The 18,142-nt window shown below is 42.3% G+C and overlaps 1 protein-coding gene across 1 annotated transcript in view; it reads left to right on the forward strand.

Moving 5' to 3' along the window:
• VPS13C (vacuolar protein sorting 13 homolog C) overlaps nucleotides 1–18,142 on the forward strand; it is a 992,635-nt gene that overhangs the window by 433,421 nt on the left and 541,072 nt on the right. The window contains exons 41-43 of the mRNA XM_030188422.1: nucleotides 8,972–9,088; nucleotides 10,471–10,574; nucleotides 15,757–15,924. Coding sequence (XP_030044282.1) covers nucleotides 8,972–9,088; nucleotides 10,471–10,574; nucleotides 15,757–15,924 — 389 coding nt within the window. The remainder of the gene's footprint in view (nucleotides 1–8,971; nucleotides 9,089–10,470; nucleotides 10,575–15,756; nucleotides 15,925–18,142) is intronic.

Below are 18,142 nucleotides of genomic sequence, written 5' to 3' on the forward strand. Positions count from 1 at the left end.
TCCAATTGGCTAGCAGATTGCATTTCCTTCACTTACGCCCAGGCTGGGCTGGCTCTTGAGGGTCATGTCACGGCTCATAATGTTAGAGCCATGGCAGCGTCGGTAGCCCACTTGAAGTCAGCCACCATGGAGGAAATTTGCAAAGCTGCGACGTGGTCATCTGTCCACACATTCACATCTCATTACTGCCTGCAGCAGGATACCCGACGTGACAGTCGGTTCGGGCAGTCAGTTCTTCAGAACCTGTTTGGGCTTTAGGATCCAACTCCACCCCCCGAGGGCCCTGTTTGTTCTGTTCCAGGCTACACTCTCAGTTAGTTGGTAAATTTTTTAGGTCAATCTCAGTTATGTCCTCGCCGTTGCGAGGCCCAATTGACCAATGTTGTTGTTTTGAGTGAGCCTGGGGGCTAGGGATACCCCATCAGTGAGAACAAGCAGCCTGCTTGTCCTCGGAGAAAGCGAATGCTACATACCTGTAGAAGGTATTCTCCGAGGACAGCAGGCTGATTGTTCTCAGAAACCCGCCCGCCTCCCCTTTGGAGTTGTGTCTTCCCTTGAAGTGTATTGTCTTGCTACATACTGGACTGGCCGGCTCGAGCCGGTTTCGGGCGGGAAGACGGCCGCGCATGCGCGGTGCGCGCGGGCGCGCGAGGGCTAGCAAAGGACTTTGCTAGTGAAGTTTCCGATTGGAGGGGCTGCCGTGGACGTCACCCATCAGTGAGAACAATCAGCCTGCTGTCCTCGGAGAATACCTTCTACAGGTATGTAGCATTCGCTATGTGCAGATACTTCACTTGATTGCTTGCCTCTTCAAAAGGTCAAGGCTAGTTAGAACATAATAATCTTGTCCAAATACTCTGTTAGTAATGGGGGTGACTCAGCAACATTCTATAATAATGTCATTCCTCCCCCCCCCCCCCCCAAACACACTCACAGAGGAGACATAGGCTGTGATGAAAGCCATGCTAGTTTCACAAATTGAGACCCACATATGCAAACACATACCAACAAATGCACTCTAATCTAACCTTTTCCGTTACTTATGTATAAGCTTATTGTGAAGTCTGGAGAGGATTCATTTAGGATTCTCTAGTCCCACCTGGTTTAGTGCCCTAGGACCAGACAAAGCAGTTTAAGCTAAATTCCGCAACATACATGCCAATACAAGTTTTCAATAAAAGCATTGCATGATCATGACACTTCCTATCCAAGAGCAGCTGGGCTGCAGTAGTTCAAAAGTAAGTGTAGTTGCTGTACTCTGGCAAGCCACAGTAGAGAGAATTACAGTGGTAGTAACAAATGTATGAGTAAATGTAGTCATATCTTCCAGCTGCATGAAGCAGTGAACAAGCCTCAAAAGGTGCAGGACTGCAAATGCAGCCTATACTACTGCAGAAACTTGGGTCTTTAGGGTCCAGGGCTTTTTTTTTGAGGGGGTACTGAGTACCGGCACCTTTTCCGTTGTCTGCTAAAATTGACCCTTGGTCCTCATATTTTAATGAAAGAGCTCAGGCTCTTTATACAGATTCTGCCTTGTCACAGATTCTGTGACGGTTGCAGGGGTGGGTCCCTCAGTGATCACCCCACCCCTGAAGGGTGGCTTGGCATTTGAGTACCGGCACCTTTTTTGCTAGAAAAACGCACCGCCAGGGTCAGTCCATTATCAAGATACCTGAACTCCAAGATGGACACATTGCATAAAAGTTTAATTCCTTTTATTATAGGACATTTTATGTAGCTCCCTGTGTATCCTACTGAAACTGATCAGAAATAAGTCAAATCTGCCACTGCTTTTAAATAAGTTGACTAAAGTGAGAGATTTATTAGGACCAATATACACCTCTAGCTGTATATCAGGACAACCCATGCTCTTAAGTTTGAGGAGCTCATGTAGGCACTGAAGAGATGGTATAGAATCCTGTATGAATCCATAGACTTTTGAGCACACATCATTCCAGGGTGCACCTTGAACTCTGTCATATAGAAACCCGTCCTGCTTCATGGTAGTTTCTGAAATACCCACCCTCTCTAGATGATAACAATACAGCGTGGTCTACTTCAAAGAAATATATCTATATTCATCTGTAGATCTATAAAAGATATTTTTTTTCACTTTGCTAAATATTTGAAATAAAACCTCCATTTTCTTCTACCTTCAGCTAGAATTATACATATGGATAAAAAAAATAAAAGAAGGGAACAGAAAGGCAGGGACCAGAGCAGCTATTCCTGCATCGACTGGAGGTGTTATACCTGGTTGCCCAGGTCTCCCCCCCCCCCCTCCCCCCAAAGGAGTTCTCCTTTGGGGGATGCTTAGGTCCACAGTGCCTTGGTCCTCATACCCTACTCCTGGGAAAAGGCCCTTGAATGCCTAGCCAGGGAAAAGTATCATCGCCAGTTAACTTTTCTTTTTTTTATTATAGGTAAAATAGGAGTAATCTTTGCTTTACCTATAGAGAGCTACCATTTACTGCAGCCTGGAGCAGGGATCTACAGTGGCTGGGTGGGAGGTAGGGTCCACTACCAGATGACTTGTGGAGAGCAATGTAGCACTAGAATTGATCTGTTATTGAAGTTTGGTCATACATAGCATGTCTTCTCAGACTGTGTGGTGCCAGTGCTGCACAGCATGCGGCAGAGTAGAGCTTTCTGCAAGCAGGTGGTGCTATGCTTGTGATGAAGTTTGTAATGGGACCTCTCTTGAGGGCAGGACAGCTCCAGCAGGCATGGAAAGGGCCCACAGTTAGAAGACGTTGCTCTGGGCCTGTCTTCTGCAGGTACTCCTGATAGTGGGGGACCCAATTTTGTTGGGAACCACTGCCATTTTGGAGAGTTCTCAGTGAGAGCTCCTCTGTTCTCAGTCAGCTGGAGGTCCAAGGGAGCATTCATAGCTTCAGTGAGCAGCAGTTGGACCCAGTGGAGGACAAGGATTCAGCCTTGAGTTTATTTTACTGATGTACAAGATCATCTACCTCAAGAGGAGTCAAGCAGCTGGAGGATCTGCAGGGGCTACAGGGCCACCTTTCGCACACAACAAAGGGTTTGCCCAGAGTCAAGAAGCCAATGATAGGCATGGAAGATGTCCTGGAAGAAGTGGATTCCTTGAGGTCAGAGATAGCCTTGGGGGGGGGGCTCCTGTCTGGGGATCTGACAGGAGTTTATTTGTGGACAAGTGCTTTCTAGTGTCGGTGCCATGGTAATATATATTTTTCATAGGGATGAGCTGTCATCATTTATCCCAAGAAACCACCGACAGAGGCTGTGAAGGTGGAGGATCTGTTGCTCAAAGGCATTAAGAGGCCTTCCAGGATCTTATCAGTGCACAGAGCTTTCAAGGAAATGATAATAATGGCATGGGACGCCTTGGATGTGGGGCTTAAGGTAAGTAAGGTCTATGTCAAGGCTTTACCTGATTTCCATGGGAGGGGGGCAAGGGAGAAGGGTTTATTTGCTGAAGGGGGGATATTCTTGTATCCATGATGACAAAGAAGAGAGCTATTCATTAGAAGGTGGCATTGCTCTGCAGGACCATCAGATAAAGGCTGTGCTCAACCAAGCTTTTGATGTTGTGACCTTGACCATACAGGCTGGGGCATCTGTGGAGCCAAACATGTTTCTGCTGGGCAGAGTATCTTTTGAATAATAGAAGAATCTGCAGGATCTTCAGGAGCAGCTTCTTTGGAGATGGGTACAGCCTTCTTGGTGGATGCTCTGAATGACCTCATTTGAATATTGGCTAAAAGTATAGGTCTGCTTGTCACGGCAAGGCATTTCTTGTTGTGGAGCTGGGCAGCAGATGCAAATTTTATGATAAGATTGAGCAAGCTTCTGGGAAAGGTTCTTTTTGGAGCAGTCAAAGGTCCCTTGGCTCCCAGAAGACTGCCCCTGGACACTGGCTCATCTCTGATCGAGAGGTCATTTTCAAGAAACCAGAAGGTATCATTCCCAGTCAAGTGAGTGATTCCCAGCCAGGAGCCAGTCTCCACTGAAAGTAGCAGCAGTCAAGGCTACTCTGAAAAGACTAATACTTCTGAACTTCATCATTTTGGTCCTTCCAGAAGAATGAAGAACAGGACAGTATTCAATATACTTGGTGCCAAAGAAGGAAGGGTCTTTCTGCCTCATTTTGGACCTGAAGCAGGTAAATAGGGCTTTGCGGGTCCCAAGATTCCAGATGTAGATGCTGATAGTAGCAGTATGGCCAAGAGAGTATTTCACAACTCTGGATCAGCACTTTCAGTTCCAGGTACTTACCTTTGGATTAGACATGGCACCAAGGCCGTTTTCCAATTGATTGTAGTAGTGGCAGCATACTTGGTGGAGGGTGGGCATGCTAATTCATTCCTACCTGAATGCCAGGTTGATCAGGACAGAGTCATTCAGGGAAAGCATGGAAGGCTACCCTTCAAGTGATCAGGGTAACAGGAGCTTTGCTGGGTCATCAATGTCATCAAGAGCGAATTTGAACCATTTCAGGTATTTGGGAGCTTGTTTTGACACACTCCAAGGGAAAGTGTTTTGACACGAGAATGGGCAGAGAAATTGCAGTACCAAATAAGTAACCCGCTCAAAGCATGGAGGCCTAATGCCTGGGAGTATCTTCAAGTGTTGGGATCGATGGTGGCCACTCTGAATCTGGTTCCAGTTCAGTAGGCCATGGTTCACATGTGTCTATTACAGAGGATGCTGCTGTTTTGGTGGTCACTTCAGAGCCAGGACTGGGATGTAGTCCTTCCTCTTTGAGCAAAGGAATAATGTTGGACTTGATAGAATGGACCTTGATGATAACAGATGCCAGTCTCAGTGGGTGGGGCACTCACTGTTTGGGCAAGGTAGCCCAAGTGTTGGTCAAAGACCGAGGCTATTTGACAGACATGTCAATTGAAGGCAAAAGTGATGCAGTTGGATCTATGGGCCTTACTCCCTCTGATTTGAGGCAAAGCAGTTTGGGTCATGTCTGGCAGTGCAACAGCTGTGGCCTGTGTCAATCTCCAGGAAAGGACCAGAAGTCATCAAGTGGCAGAGGAGATCCTCATGAGCTGGGAGAAAAGGCATCTTTTAGCTCTCTCAGTGGTGTGTTAGACCAGAGTAGAGAATTTTCAGGTGGAAAACCTTGGACCCAGGTGAGTGGAGCCTGGTAAAGGAAGGTTTCGCACTGATGGTTCATACGTGGGGAATGCCACTAATGGATTTTATGGTGGTAGCTGATAATGCAAATATGTCCAAATTCATTGTTCAAAGGAAGGCAAAATGGTCAGAAGGCATAGATGCCTTGAGAGGGGCTGTTTTGTTTCTACCATTGCTGCTTCTCAGGAGGGTCATAGTTAGGAAGCCTCTAAATCTAATGGGACCAGATTGACCAAGGAGACCTTGGTACAGGGAACTAATGAGTCTGTGAGTGGGAGACCTTCAGGTGCTACTGACCAGACGGGGCCTACTGGTCCAGTGGCCCATTTAGATGCAAGACTCTTCTCCATTCTTTCTTACAGCATGGCTTTTGAAAGGGCATGTTTCAAAAAGAAAGATTATCCCAGGTGGGTCATAGCTATGCTCTTAGGCACCAGAAAGACCTCAACTTTCTTTAGCCTATGTCAAAGTATGTCAAATTTTTGAGGTTTGTTGTACATATCAGTTGGTGCCCTTGAGGTCATCAGTTTTGGAGGGTTGGGATTTTGGCAGGATTTTTTGGAGAAGGCCTTGGTTTTGGCCTCTCTGACGTTATTGGTAGCGGCTGTAATTTCCTTTCAAGGTTGGGTGCAGGGGTCAGTCTTTGGCAATCAATTCTGATCTCTCACAGTTTCTGAGATAGGTGAAGTTTTTCAGACCACCTCGATACCCAGTGATGGTGCCATGGGACTTGAATTTGGATTTGTCAATGTTGATTTGGGCACTCTGTCCCCCTCACTATGGCCTTGTTGAAAGATCTCATTCTGAAGATGGTGTTTCTGGTAGCCATTTGCTCAGCCAGGTGAATTTCAGCCAAGACCTGTCGCTTCTTCCTCTATCAGAGTCGTATAATCACAATGTATCCATATACGTCTGGTAAAAATATCCAAAATAACTCAACAGAACCAGAGACTAGTTGCTTGTAATAAATGTAAATGTTCAAGATCCTCTTATTTAAAGAGCACCCTCAGATAGTCCCACTAAATTTAATACACAGAATGTTCTGTGGCTTAGTGGTGTAGCACCTCATTCATCGGGTAGCTCTAATGCTTTTATTTTATTAAATTGAAAATATCCACTAAAAGTGCTATCATACTGGTATAATCATCTATTGTCAAAATGATTTTTTCAAACTTTTTTTTAATATATATACACCCAACCAGTCATACATGCATAATCGTTGCCTTTCAAGTGTAACTTGTATCTGTATATACTAATATTAGACAGAAACAAAAAAAAGGCAAAGATCTGCCACAGAAATGACAAATCAAAAGAAAAAAAGCAGATCTAAAAAGACAAAAAAATAGAACAGGAGGGTAACAGAAGAAGTGGTTTATTACACGTTACCCGACGTGGCCACGTTTCGCCCTCAGGATGCGTCAGGGGTAAAAAAACTAATAGGGGTAAAAAGCAAAGTGAACCCCTAAACCACCTTACATAAGTGCTTCCCATTAATGCTGCCAGTCAACATAGCATTGTGAAGTTTGCTGAGTAAGCTTGGGAAGCACTTATGTAAGGTGGTTGTAGGACTACTTTTAGGGGTTCACTTTGCTTTTTACCCCTATTAGTTTTTTTACCCCTGACGCAGCCTGAGGGCGAAACATGGCCACGTCGGGTAACATGTAATAAACCACTTCTTCTGTTACCCTCCTGTTCTATTTTTTTGTCTTTTTTGATCTGCTTTTTTTCTTTTGATATACTAATATTAGGCAGCTACTATCAAAGCATAAAGGATCACTTATCTGAAGCATGCGTGTAAAGCTTCTTGTTCTGACTGCATGAATGCTGCATAAGTTGTTCCATATGATTGAAAATCACATAACTCCTTCGCCTTCCCCTGAACGCGCCCCTCTATAACATTAGCAAAATTTGCCCTTTCCTCTCTAAGCACACCACCCGAACTCTCATCCACTCTCTCATTACCTCTCGCCTTGACTACTGCAACTTACTCCTCACTGGCCTCCCACTTTGCCTTCAGTCCATTCAGAACTCTGCTGCATGTCTTATCTTCCGCCTGGACCGATATACTCCTACCACCCCTCTCCTCAAATCACTTCACTGGCTTCCGATCAAGTACCGCATACAGTTCAAGCTTCTCCTACTAACCTACAAATGCACTCGATCTGCAGCCCCTCCTTACCTCTCTATCCTCATCTCCCCTTATGTTCCTACCCGTAACCTCCGCTCTCAAGACAAATCCCTCCTTTCAGTACTCTTCTCCACCACCGCCAACTCCAGGCACCACCCTTTCTGCCTCGCCTCACCCCATGCTTGGAATAAACTCCCTGAGCCCATACGCCAGGCCCCCTCCCTGCCCATCTTCAAATCCTTACTCAAAGCCCACCTCTTCAATGTCACCTTCTGCACCTAACCACTATACCACTATTCAAGAAATCTAGACTGCCCCAACTTGACATTTCGTCCTTTAGATTGTAAGCTCCTTTGAGCAGGGACTGGCCTTTTTTGTTAAACTGTACAGCGCTGCGTAACCCTAGTAGTGTTCTAGAAATGTTTAGTAGTAGTAGTAGTAATTTCAAAGTTGCAGGCACTTTCATGCAGGAAGCCTTTCCTGGTGATTTATACTACTCTGTTTCTTTAATATTGTAAAACCACTAGGGATAATATTCGCCCACAACTGTCGGTGGGTTTTTATGTGCCAGTCACCTTAGACTTTTTCTATCCATATATTCAAAGCTGGAATCCAGATACTGGCTGCCTCTGAATATCTGGTTATGGCTAAATCTGGTGCTAATTTTCTGGGTACTGGCAATATTCAGACCAAATAGGTAACCAGATAAAGTTAGGCAGAAAAATAGGCTGCTTATCTGCTTAGTGGACTGAATATAGCTGCCAACTGGATAGCTCCTGACTCTGCCTCTGGACTGCCCCAGCACTACCCGAATAATGCTTAGGTAGTCTGACTGGATCTGGGTTTGGACCTGGTCAGTGAGACTTACCTGGGTAGGAATCATTCCTACATGGATAAGTTGCAATGAATATCAACCCCATTGTTTTCTGTACAATTCTAAGCTTAGTACACTATTATGGACTGTTCCCTCAAATAACACAACTCTTCCATTCTCCAATTCCCTAATGTGGCTGTGCCACATGAACTTGATCTTACCACAACATCAACCTGTACTTGTTCACACCGGAGCCTGCAAAGGCCTCTCCGGTACTATATAAGCCACATTGAGCCTACAAATAGGTGGGAAAATGTGGGATACAAATGTAACAAATAAATTCCTTTCAGCCCATACTTTGACAGGCAGCAAGTAAAAGGAGCTGCTTGATTGGCTTGCAATTGGCCATATGTGACCATCTCTGGGAAAAGGTGACTAGTGCCTCAGATCCAAAAAATAATGACGAATACGATAGCATAAAATTTAAAAAAAATTATATATATAGTAAAATTTTTCTAAGACTGATACTCTGTTAACATGCAGATAAGCACAATAAACTACAAATTTTACCACTGTCTGTCATTGATAAATTTTGTAAATATCAATATGTAGGAAGCTTTGAAAATTAATGGATTGGCTATGGAATGCAGCCAGTGTCCAAGAGATGGCATTGAAAGAAACCAGTTTATTCTATGTATTTAGATTTCTAGATGTCAAAATTTGTCATTTCGTAATACAAAAGCTGTACAGTTGTCATGACCTTTATATGTTGTCTTTGGTCTCGTTGCCAACATGTTATGTTCAGGTGTGACCTACTTTGAATGCATGACCTGCTATGCTGTACATCTTGGTTACACTTACTCTGTAATTAACATACTGTTTTTGTTTTAATTTATTTCAAGTGTCTGGTAATGCAGTTGATGAAGATGTGTTTAACCTGAAACTTTCAGCAAAACTGAATGCATTCAACATTTTTGTCTGTGATGAGAGATGTAGCATAGCAGATATTAGAATACAGGGTAAGTGACCACCTTGTGTTTTGGATTTAATTTTTGGTTTTAAAATTTAGAATCGGCGTGCCATCATGTAGCTTAAAAAAGCTCCATTCATAATTGTATAATTTAAACTGATCTACTTGCGCTGTACTAATCAGCTAACCACTCTTAAGTGTCCCCACTATTTAAGTTCTGCAAACAATCTCGATACAAAATGCAGTTCTGTCCAATGAGATCAAACAGGGGACAACATTAAAAATCACTTAGCTTATCCCAGCATTGTAGTGTTCTCCTCACATGGAGTACTCCACTTCAATAGAAAGTCCACCCAGCTTTTTGTTTCTTTTGACCCAAATAGGATGTGGGCAGCCATTGGTAAATGTACTCTATCCAGTTGGCTAGCAGATTGTATCTTCTTTACTTATACCTAGGCTGGGTTGACGAGGGTCATGTCACGGTTCACAATGTCAAAGCCATGGCTGCGTCAGAAGCCCACTTATAGTCAGCCTCCATTGATAACATTTGCAAAGCTGCAACTTGGTCTTCAGTCACACTTCTCACGTCTGCTTTGAGCAGGATTCCTGACATTACATTTGTTTTGGTCAGACAGTTCTGTGGAATTTGTTTGGAGTCTAGAATCCAACTCCATTCTCTTAGGCCCATTTTGTTCTGTTTCAGGCTGCACCCACACAACAGAAATGTATATAAGTTCTAGGTTAATTGGTTCTTTGTTGGTCTGCCTGTTGCGAAACCCTATTGCCCATGTTTTCGGTGAGCCTGGTGGCTAAGGATTCCCATATGTGGCAAATGACGTTCTGCTTGTCCTCAGCGAAAGCAAAGTTTACTCACTTGTAGCAGATGTTCTCCAAGGATAGCAGGATACATTGCCACATAATCTCCCTCCTTCCCTAGGAAGTTGTATTCCTTAAGTGTTCTCATTATACTGCTGGTCCTGCATGCTCCCATGCAGGAAGGCAGTCGAGCATGCATGACATAGTGCTAAAAAAAGGCTTCAGAATTTGCTGAAACGCTGTGTAGCATCTGTGCCAGGCGCCACTGGATTGCATCACCCATCTGTGGCAATATGTTTACTGCTGTCCTTGGAGAACATCTGCTACAGGTGAGCAAGTTTGCTTTCTATAGACCATGGTATCTTTTGATGTTTTTAATGCCTGTCAAATATAAGACTGTATTTGAAATAATCATGCAGTTGAAATAGCTTTTTTTTCATTAAAATAACGAACCAGCATTTTTTTATTTGATAGCAATCAATTTTTATTGATAAGAAATTGTTTTGATTGTGATTTGTAGTACTGGATATTTAAATTCAAGATTTTTGAAACCTGCTGAACACAAGTAATTTTGCGTTTTTATTTGCTTTTGTTTGTTGTGAAATATTTCAACAGGTATGGATGCATCTGTTTCTATGCAAACTAAGCAGACAGAGGTCTTTGCAAGACTCCAGGATATTGTAATCACAGATGTTGATCCTCACACTATTCATAAAAAGGTAAACCCTATAGTATAGGTTACATTTATAAATTACCTATGGTCTTCACTTGCAGGCATGTGAAACACTCAAAAGAAAATACGTTTATGGGTCAATTTTCAAAAGGTGACTTTTGTTTACAGTGGTAGTAAATGCATAACTTCTCAGACCATCTATACTAAAAGCCATCATATGGAGAGTGCCAGGCAAAAATCACTCTAATCACCCTGACACTGTCCATAGAATTTTATACCTGAAAATGACTTATCTGTTTGTGTGGATCCCATTGAGTCCTACTGTGGATCACAGGAGGCATGAGGATTTTTCATCTGATCGCCCCTCCAATTCTCAATTGCTGAGGAGTAGATCTCCACCTGACGACCCCTTCAGAGTATGCACAGGAAATGGCTGGCATAATCAAATACCTGATCTCACTTAAGCTCAGCAGGTATTAAGAAAACTTTCATTGTAGCATTTACTGCAAGTTGGTGGTACATATTTCTTTACTTGAATTTATTATTATTATTAATTTATTTCCCACATTATGCAAAACATGTTCGTTCAATGTGGCTTACATACAGATTTACAAATAATATTTGTTGCATTTGTATCCCACATTTTCCCACCTATTTGCAGGCTCAATGTGGCTTACATGGTACCGTAGAGGCGTTCACCAACTCTGGTGGAGAGACAAATACAAAGTGATGATATGGTCGAATAAGGTTCATGTGTTACAGACACATTGGGGAATCGTAGAGAAGAAGGGTTATGTAAAGTTCAAGTACTGGCTATGGTTTTGTTGTGTTGCAGGGTTCAGGCACTTAAGATGGGTCGATAGGGTATGCCTTTTCGAACGGGTAGGTCTTTAGTGATTTCCGGAAGTTGAGGTGGTCGTACGTTTTCATGGCTTTTGGTAGTGCATTCCACATTTGTGTGCTTGTGTAGGAGAAACTGGATAAACGGTTACAATATGATTTACAAATAGCGTGGTAAGGGTTATCAACCATGGAACATAACTTAGTTTACAATAAGATAGGCTGCTGACTGAAGAATGTTTGCAATAATGTGAGACTAAACATTATAGTAGGACAGTACCACAGTGAGAAGTTGGTATGTCAGGGGGCAGTCTGGAACCTTGGAGAAAGTTGGAGGGTGGTGGGTTACTCAGATATTGTTGATGGGTACCTGTTCTTTGAAGGTAATTGTTGTGGTTGGAAGTCAAAGTAGTTATCCTGATTCCGTGAAAATTTTTTGAACAGATATGCTTTTAGCTTTTTCTGAAAGATTAGGTAGACCATGATACTTCTGATGTTGGATGGTAAGGTGTTCCAGTTCAAGGTTGATAAGTAACACAGGTATCATATATGGATTTGTAGTGTTTGACCTTGTGGTGACGGTGGTGGAGAGTCAGATAAGTATGAGTGCCTGCAGTGGCATTCCTCAAGTGGAGTTCAGTTAGTTTTGGGAGATATTCTGGGGATAGGCCTTGAAGAATTGTCAAGACAAGGGTTGTAATCTTGAAGATAATTCTGGCTTTTATGGTGAGCTAATGGAATGTTTGTAGTAGTGGAGAGGCCCTGTAGTATCGTGGAGACATGAAAATCAGACGTGTCGCTGTATTTTGTATACTTTGTAGTTTCTTTAAACTCAAGCCTTTGCAGCCTGATTATATCCTGTTGTAGTAGTCTAGTTGAGATAATAGAGGATTGGACCTGAAGACAGAAAGTTAGTATTGGAAATAAGTTCCTGATTCTTCATAGTTTCTATAGTGTTCTAAAGGCTTTTTTGGAGTCTGTAGCTGTTTGGTTGTCAAGTGTTAGGTATTGGTTGTGTTTTTAGGCCCCTTGTACCCCTTCCCAAATTAGCATGTACCAACCATCCACAGTTTGGGGGGATAAAAGAAACCAGGGCTACGTGGCATATGAGAGAGTCAATTTTTTATTTACTTACCAGGTACAGATACAATTAATAGTTTCTCATGAGAGATCAGTACAGTTACATAAAGAGATGTTCACTGTGACTGCGTCTCTAAAATACTGTTCTGATATGGCTGCTTATATCGTTTGTTTCAGACAGTGATTTACATGGGAAGGCGGTAGAACTAGAGGACATGAAATGAGGTTGAAGGAGGCAGACTCAAGAAAAATGTCAGGAAGTATTTTTTCACGGAGAAAGTGGTGGATACTTGGAATGCTCTCCGGCGGGAGGTGGTTGAGATGAAAACGGTAACGGAATTCAAAAATGCGTGGGATAAACATAAAGGAATCCTGTTCAGAAGGAATGAATCCTCAGAAGCTTAGCGGAGATTGGGTGGCAGAGCCGGTGGTGGGAGGCAGGGCTAGTGGTTGGGAGGTGGGGTAGTGCTGGGCAGACTTCTATGGTCTGTGCCCTGAAAATGGCAGATACAAATCAAGGTCAGGTATACACATAAAGTAGCACATATGAGTTTATCTTGTTGGGCAGACTGGATGGACCGTGCAGGTCGTTCTCTGCCGTCATCTACTATGTTATGTGATATCCCCCTTCTCACTCAGGGTGACCTGGTTCTCAATATGCAGATCATATGCAAATTAGTGTGCTACCCCTGATCACTCAGGGTGACCTGGTTTCCACTCAGCAAATTAAGCAGGTCTCACCAACTGCATATTTCTCAGGCAACTCTTTATTCCAGCCCCTGGGCACACTTCTTCTAGCCTAACACTTTATGCTTTCATAGATCTTCACATTGAGCCTCCCCTCACAGATACATGGGCTCAGTACTTCACCAATACTTTGGGGACTCTCAACCCCAGGCTTTGCAGCCTGCTTCTCTCAGTACTTTGGACACACAGTTCTAGACACACAGTCTTTTCTTCTTGGACACACAGTTCTAGACACACAGTCAAACTCTAATGCTTTAGGGACTTCTTACCCCAGGACTTTCAGCCTGCTGATCTCCTTTGGACACCCAGTCCACCCCCAAGTCCATAAGGTTAGCCAGTATCTTTCAGGGGCTCTCTCTTCTTCTGCTGCTAGTTCACTTCCCTCCTTTCACAACTCAGGTGGGGTATAAAGTGGTTAATTAGCCACCCAGGACCCAGCCCATAATCTCCTGCACCTGTGGACCTCCCAGGGCTCTCCCCGGTCCTAGCGACCTCCATCTTCTTCTAGCGCCCTCTAGTGGCCTACACCCTATAGGACACCCTCTTACTTATCACAGTTACTATGACTTTTTCTGCAAATTATCCTTCTCATAGATTCTGTTTCTCACCATCTGCTTTCCTTAACATGTTAAACCACATTCTTCCTGTTGTTTATACTAGTTTCTTTCCCAAGGTTGCTTGCCCGTAAGGGTATCGTAAAATAGATAATAAATTCCAGAGTCATGCAGGCTTATCAATCTCTGGCTTTTTGAACTATTCCATAGTGCATGACTGTGCTCATAATTCTTCAGTTGAGTATCACATCTAGTACTTTGAGATTTTGTTCTAAGGGAAAACTGGTTTGGTTGATTACTAGATGATTGCAGGATATTGGGCGGAAGGGACTTGTCATGACTAAGAATTTGGTTTTATCTCTCTTTAGTTTTAATTTGAATGTAGCAGCCCATGTTTCCATGATGTTCAGGCTATTTTGAATCCTTTTTCAAGATGTCCGTCAGGTCTCCTGAGAAGAGGATGTGGATCATGACGTCAGCGTAGATACAAGTTTTTATATTGATTTTTGCCAGTTTGTGGCCAAGGGGAGCAATCATGAAGTTGAATAATGTTGGGGATAGTGGTGATTCTTGTAGTATCCCGCAGCCTGGGGACTATGATGGGAATATGAAGTTGGCTACCCTGACTTGGTAAGACCTTGATTTGAGGAAATCAAGTAAACCAGCTCAGCACTGGTCCTCCAAGTACTATGTAGTCCAGTAGATACAGGAACGTGTCGTGGTTCACTACATCAAAGGCACTGGACATGTAAAACTGGAGTAACAAAACTTTGTTTCTTTTGCTTATCTTCAGTTTGATGTCATTTACTAGTGAGATTAGTACAGATTTGATGCTGTGGTGCAGCCTGAAACTTGATTGGGAGGAGTGTAAGATTGAGTGTGTCGTTAAAAAGTTAATCAGTAGACGGGTAACCAGACCTTCCATTACTTTGACTAGCAGAGGGATGGAGGCAACTGGTCTGAAGTTTGTGATGTTGTTTATCTTAGCCAGTGTGTTTTTGGGGATGTGAGTCAGCGTTATATTGCCTTTGGTGTCTGGAAAACTTCCTGATCATAAGGAGAAGAAGATATAATCTGTTATTAGGGGCATCTCGCAGTAGAAAGGAGGGGTAATTGTCTAGTAGACAGTGAGATTTGAGGTATTTCCTTAGTGGAAACCGCTGTAGTAGTAGGTATATAGAATGAGGGCCAAGATTTGTTGGCGTGTGATACTTCATTGTGGCCTGACTCCTGACATGCCAGCAGAATTGGAACCAGTTCTTCAAGATCTTTTTAAGGGTTGGAATCCTACTCCAGTCTCCATAAAGTTCATTTTTCTTCCTACGCACATGCGCAAAAAAAAAATTCCAGCCCATCAAAAACAGTTTGCTGCACTATTGGCAGGTTTTCCTCTTTTTATTTTGAAGATATGCCTTAAGTGAAGAGTTGATAAACTTCTGGTTTTCAGAGAAAACAAAGTTGTTTACTGATATCTGATGTTCATTGAAGACAGCAGTTCACCAGATCCTCACATGTCCCTCTCATTCTGGAGTAGAGCTTATTAGCTTAATTACAAATCTGAAGGTGTACTATGCAGCTGCAGGAACTCCAGGCCTGCTCAGAGGAGCCTATGAGTTCTGCAAAGCTCTGGAAATGTTTTTTATCTACATCTATATATCTATATCTCCTCGTGACTAGTGAACTGTTGTCTTTGGATAACAACTTCGCTTTTGGGACTCTTATAATTGGGTCGCTATGGTATTAATGCAAGTTTCTTGTATCTTAAAATGTATGTTGTTGCTATGTGCAGAATTGATCTGTGACTAACAAAATAGTGTGCTTTTTAAATTGTATAATCATTGTTAGTAGTTTTGTTAAATACCCAGAATAGATTATATCATATTTATTTATTTATTTATTGCATTTGTATCCCACATTTTCCCACCTCTTTGCAGGCTCAATGTGGCTTACAATACATGAATGGTGAAAATATATTAGAAAATAAACATTTAGTTAAATTAATTTTAGGCTGTCTCAATGGTTGGAGATGAAGTCTTCAGCTTCAGTATGTTCCTGTATCCAGAGGCTACTGAGGGAGAAGCCTACACTGATATGTCCAAAGTGGATGGAAAAATACTCCTTAAATTGGGCTGCATTCAGATAGTGTATCTCCATAAGTTTCTAATGTCTCTTTTGGTAAGTATAATTTGTCTGTGAAGATTTAAAAATAATGACAGTAATGTTTAGATTTGTCAAAATGTTGAGCAGATTTTCTTTTGGTTTTATTCTTAGGCTTATATTGGTTTTCTTTCTGCCCTCATACTTTGTATTTCTTAATGTTTAAATCATTTTTGAGAGATTACAACAGATCACAAATGCAGTAGTAATCAAAGCATTCAAATTGGTGATCATTCTGATGAAAAACTCCCTTTTCCCAATAAACGTCCCCTCCAGTCCTCCTATGCTTAAGTATTTTTCTTATAATTTTGTTTATACCACCAGTTCCATAAAAATGCCATTAGGTGGATTACATGGTTAAAATTAATAAAATACTAGATGTAAAAATAGGAGGCCAGAATGAGCAGTTGAAGTAGTAATCTTAATTAGGGCTAAAGACTGAAAGCTTAATTAAAGAGCCAAGTTTTAACTGTTTTTTTTTTAAACTGAGGTAGAGGAGGCCTCAAGTCTGAGCTTATAGGGGGAGGAGAGATTCCAGAGGCGAGGGCTGTCAAAAGCATTCATGATAGGTTTAGATAGGTCAGCTTCATATAAGGACCCAAGTAATACTTAGTTTTTTGTGAGAAAATAAATATGAATGCTCCGTTTAAATTTGTCATATAATTGAGTCTTCAACCTGCAGTTTTTGCTGACAGTTGATGAAAGGCTAGAGCCCCTTCATGCTATTCTCTATAGTAATGGTTCTCAAGCCTGTCCTGGGGAACTTAGTCGAGTTTTCATGATCTCTCTTATATAGGGCATAACACAGAGTTTCTTTCACTGCCTCCATGGCATGCTAATTTATCTTATGCATATTCATTGCAGATATCCTGAAAACAAGATATTGGGGATCAATACACCATATACAAAATAGAGCTTATCTAAAATAAACAATGGCATATATAATATAATATAGAAATGCAGGAATCAAATGCAATTTTTCAAAAATAGGGAGGAAAAGACCTCATAACGACCAACGTCCACAATTTCCACTGTCTTAAAGTACAGCTGTTTATTAATGTGGCTGGTCCATCAGTAATCATGGGTCAGAAAAACCTCCCAAAATGTTTTAATGTTTAGTGGCTCCAAAAACACATTTCAACTTTATTGTCCCAGATAATATCCACCAAACAAACAAAGAAAAAATACTTAGCTTAAGATGCACAGCTAATTATATCGCTGTTTCATCAAATCATCCATTAGGCTGAGGTCTGGACGGGGACCCGTTTTGCGATGGCTTCTTCTGGAGACCCAGCCATGGAGTATCTAATACTATGCAGTAGCTACTTCAGCTGATTGTCAGCTGAAGTAGCTACTGCACAGTATTGTTTATTTTTGATATCCTGAAAATCCAACTGGTTGATGGTCACCCAGGGAAGGTTTGGGACCAGAGTTCTAAAGAAACTACATTTAGTTGAGTAGTGGTTTAATACCTTCCTAAGCAGCCACAACAATGTGGAGGGGCCTCAGCAAATTAGTGTCCTGGTACCCTAGAACAGCCCAGTCAGTACTAGTCCTTGGCATGGTGTGATATACACATAGCGACAAGATCAACAAAAATTAGCACAGGTTCTTTAAACCAGTTTATGCTCACAAGCCCTGTGGCAGGTCATACCTCTTACATAAATTTGTGTGATAACAGGAAAACCTGTATGGGAAAAGGGGAAAGAAGTGCACACTGGCTCACGTGCTCTGCCCTGATTTCTGCTTATATTGATACCTCTGCTGTCCACATTTTTCCCTGGGATTCTCCTGATCATTTGGCCTGACCTAAACTTTGTTTAGTGTGTACCTTTCTATGTAGCCCTTAAGTTGTGTGCTGCCATTGTGAGGTAAGGGCTAGAGAGAGGGAAAGGAACCCATGTGAATGGATTGTGTAGGGGAGATAACCATGGTAAGTTGAAGAAATGGGTCTGGGGTGGAGCTGGAGAACAGGAACAAGGGAGAGGACCTGACCTAGCAGTAGACAATGGGAGGAGATTAGAGGGAAAGGATCCAGGAATGGGCCATGGGGTTGAGGGTGAAGGGTAGGAGAAACATACTATGGACTAGATTCTATATATCTTACCTAAAAAAAAAAATCAGCGCCAAAATGAAATTCGCTTAAGCTTATTCTATAAAGTACGCCTTAATTTAGTTGTACTTTATAGAATAAGCGTAAATTTCCACACAGTACATAGAATATGCCAAGCGCTGG

This window comes from Microcaecilia unicolor, chromosome 1, assembly GCF_901765095.1.
Source record: "Microcaecilia unicolor chromosome 1, aMicUni1.1, whole genome shotgun sequence".
Classification (NCBI taxonomy): Eukaryota; Metazoa; Chordata; class Amphibia; order Gymnophiona; family Siphonopidae; genus Microcaecilia; species Microcaecilia unicolor.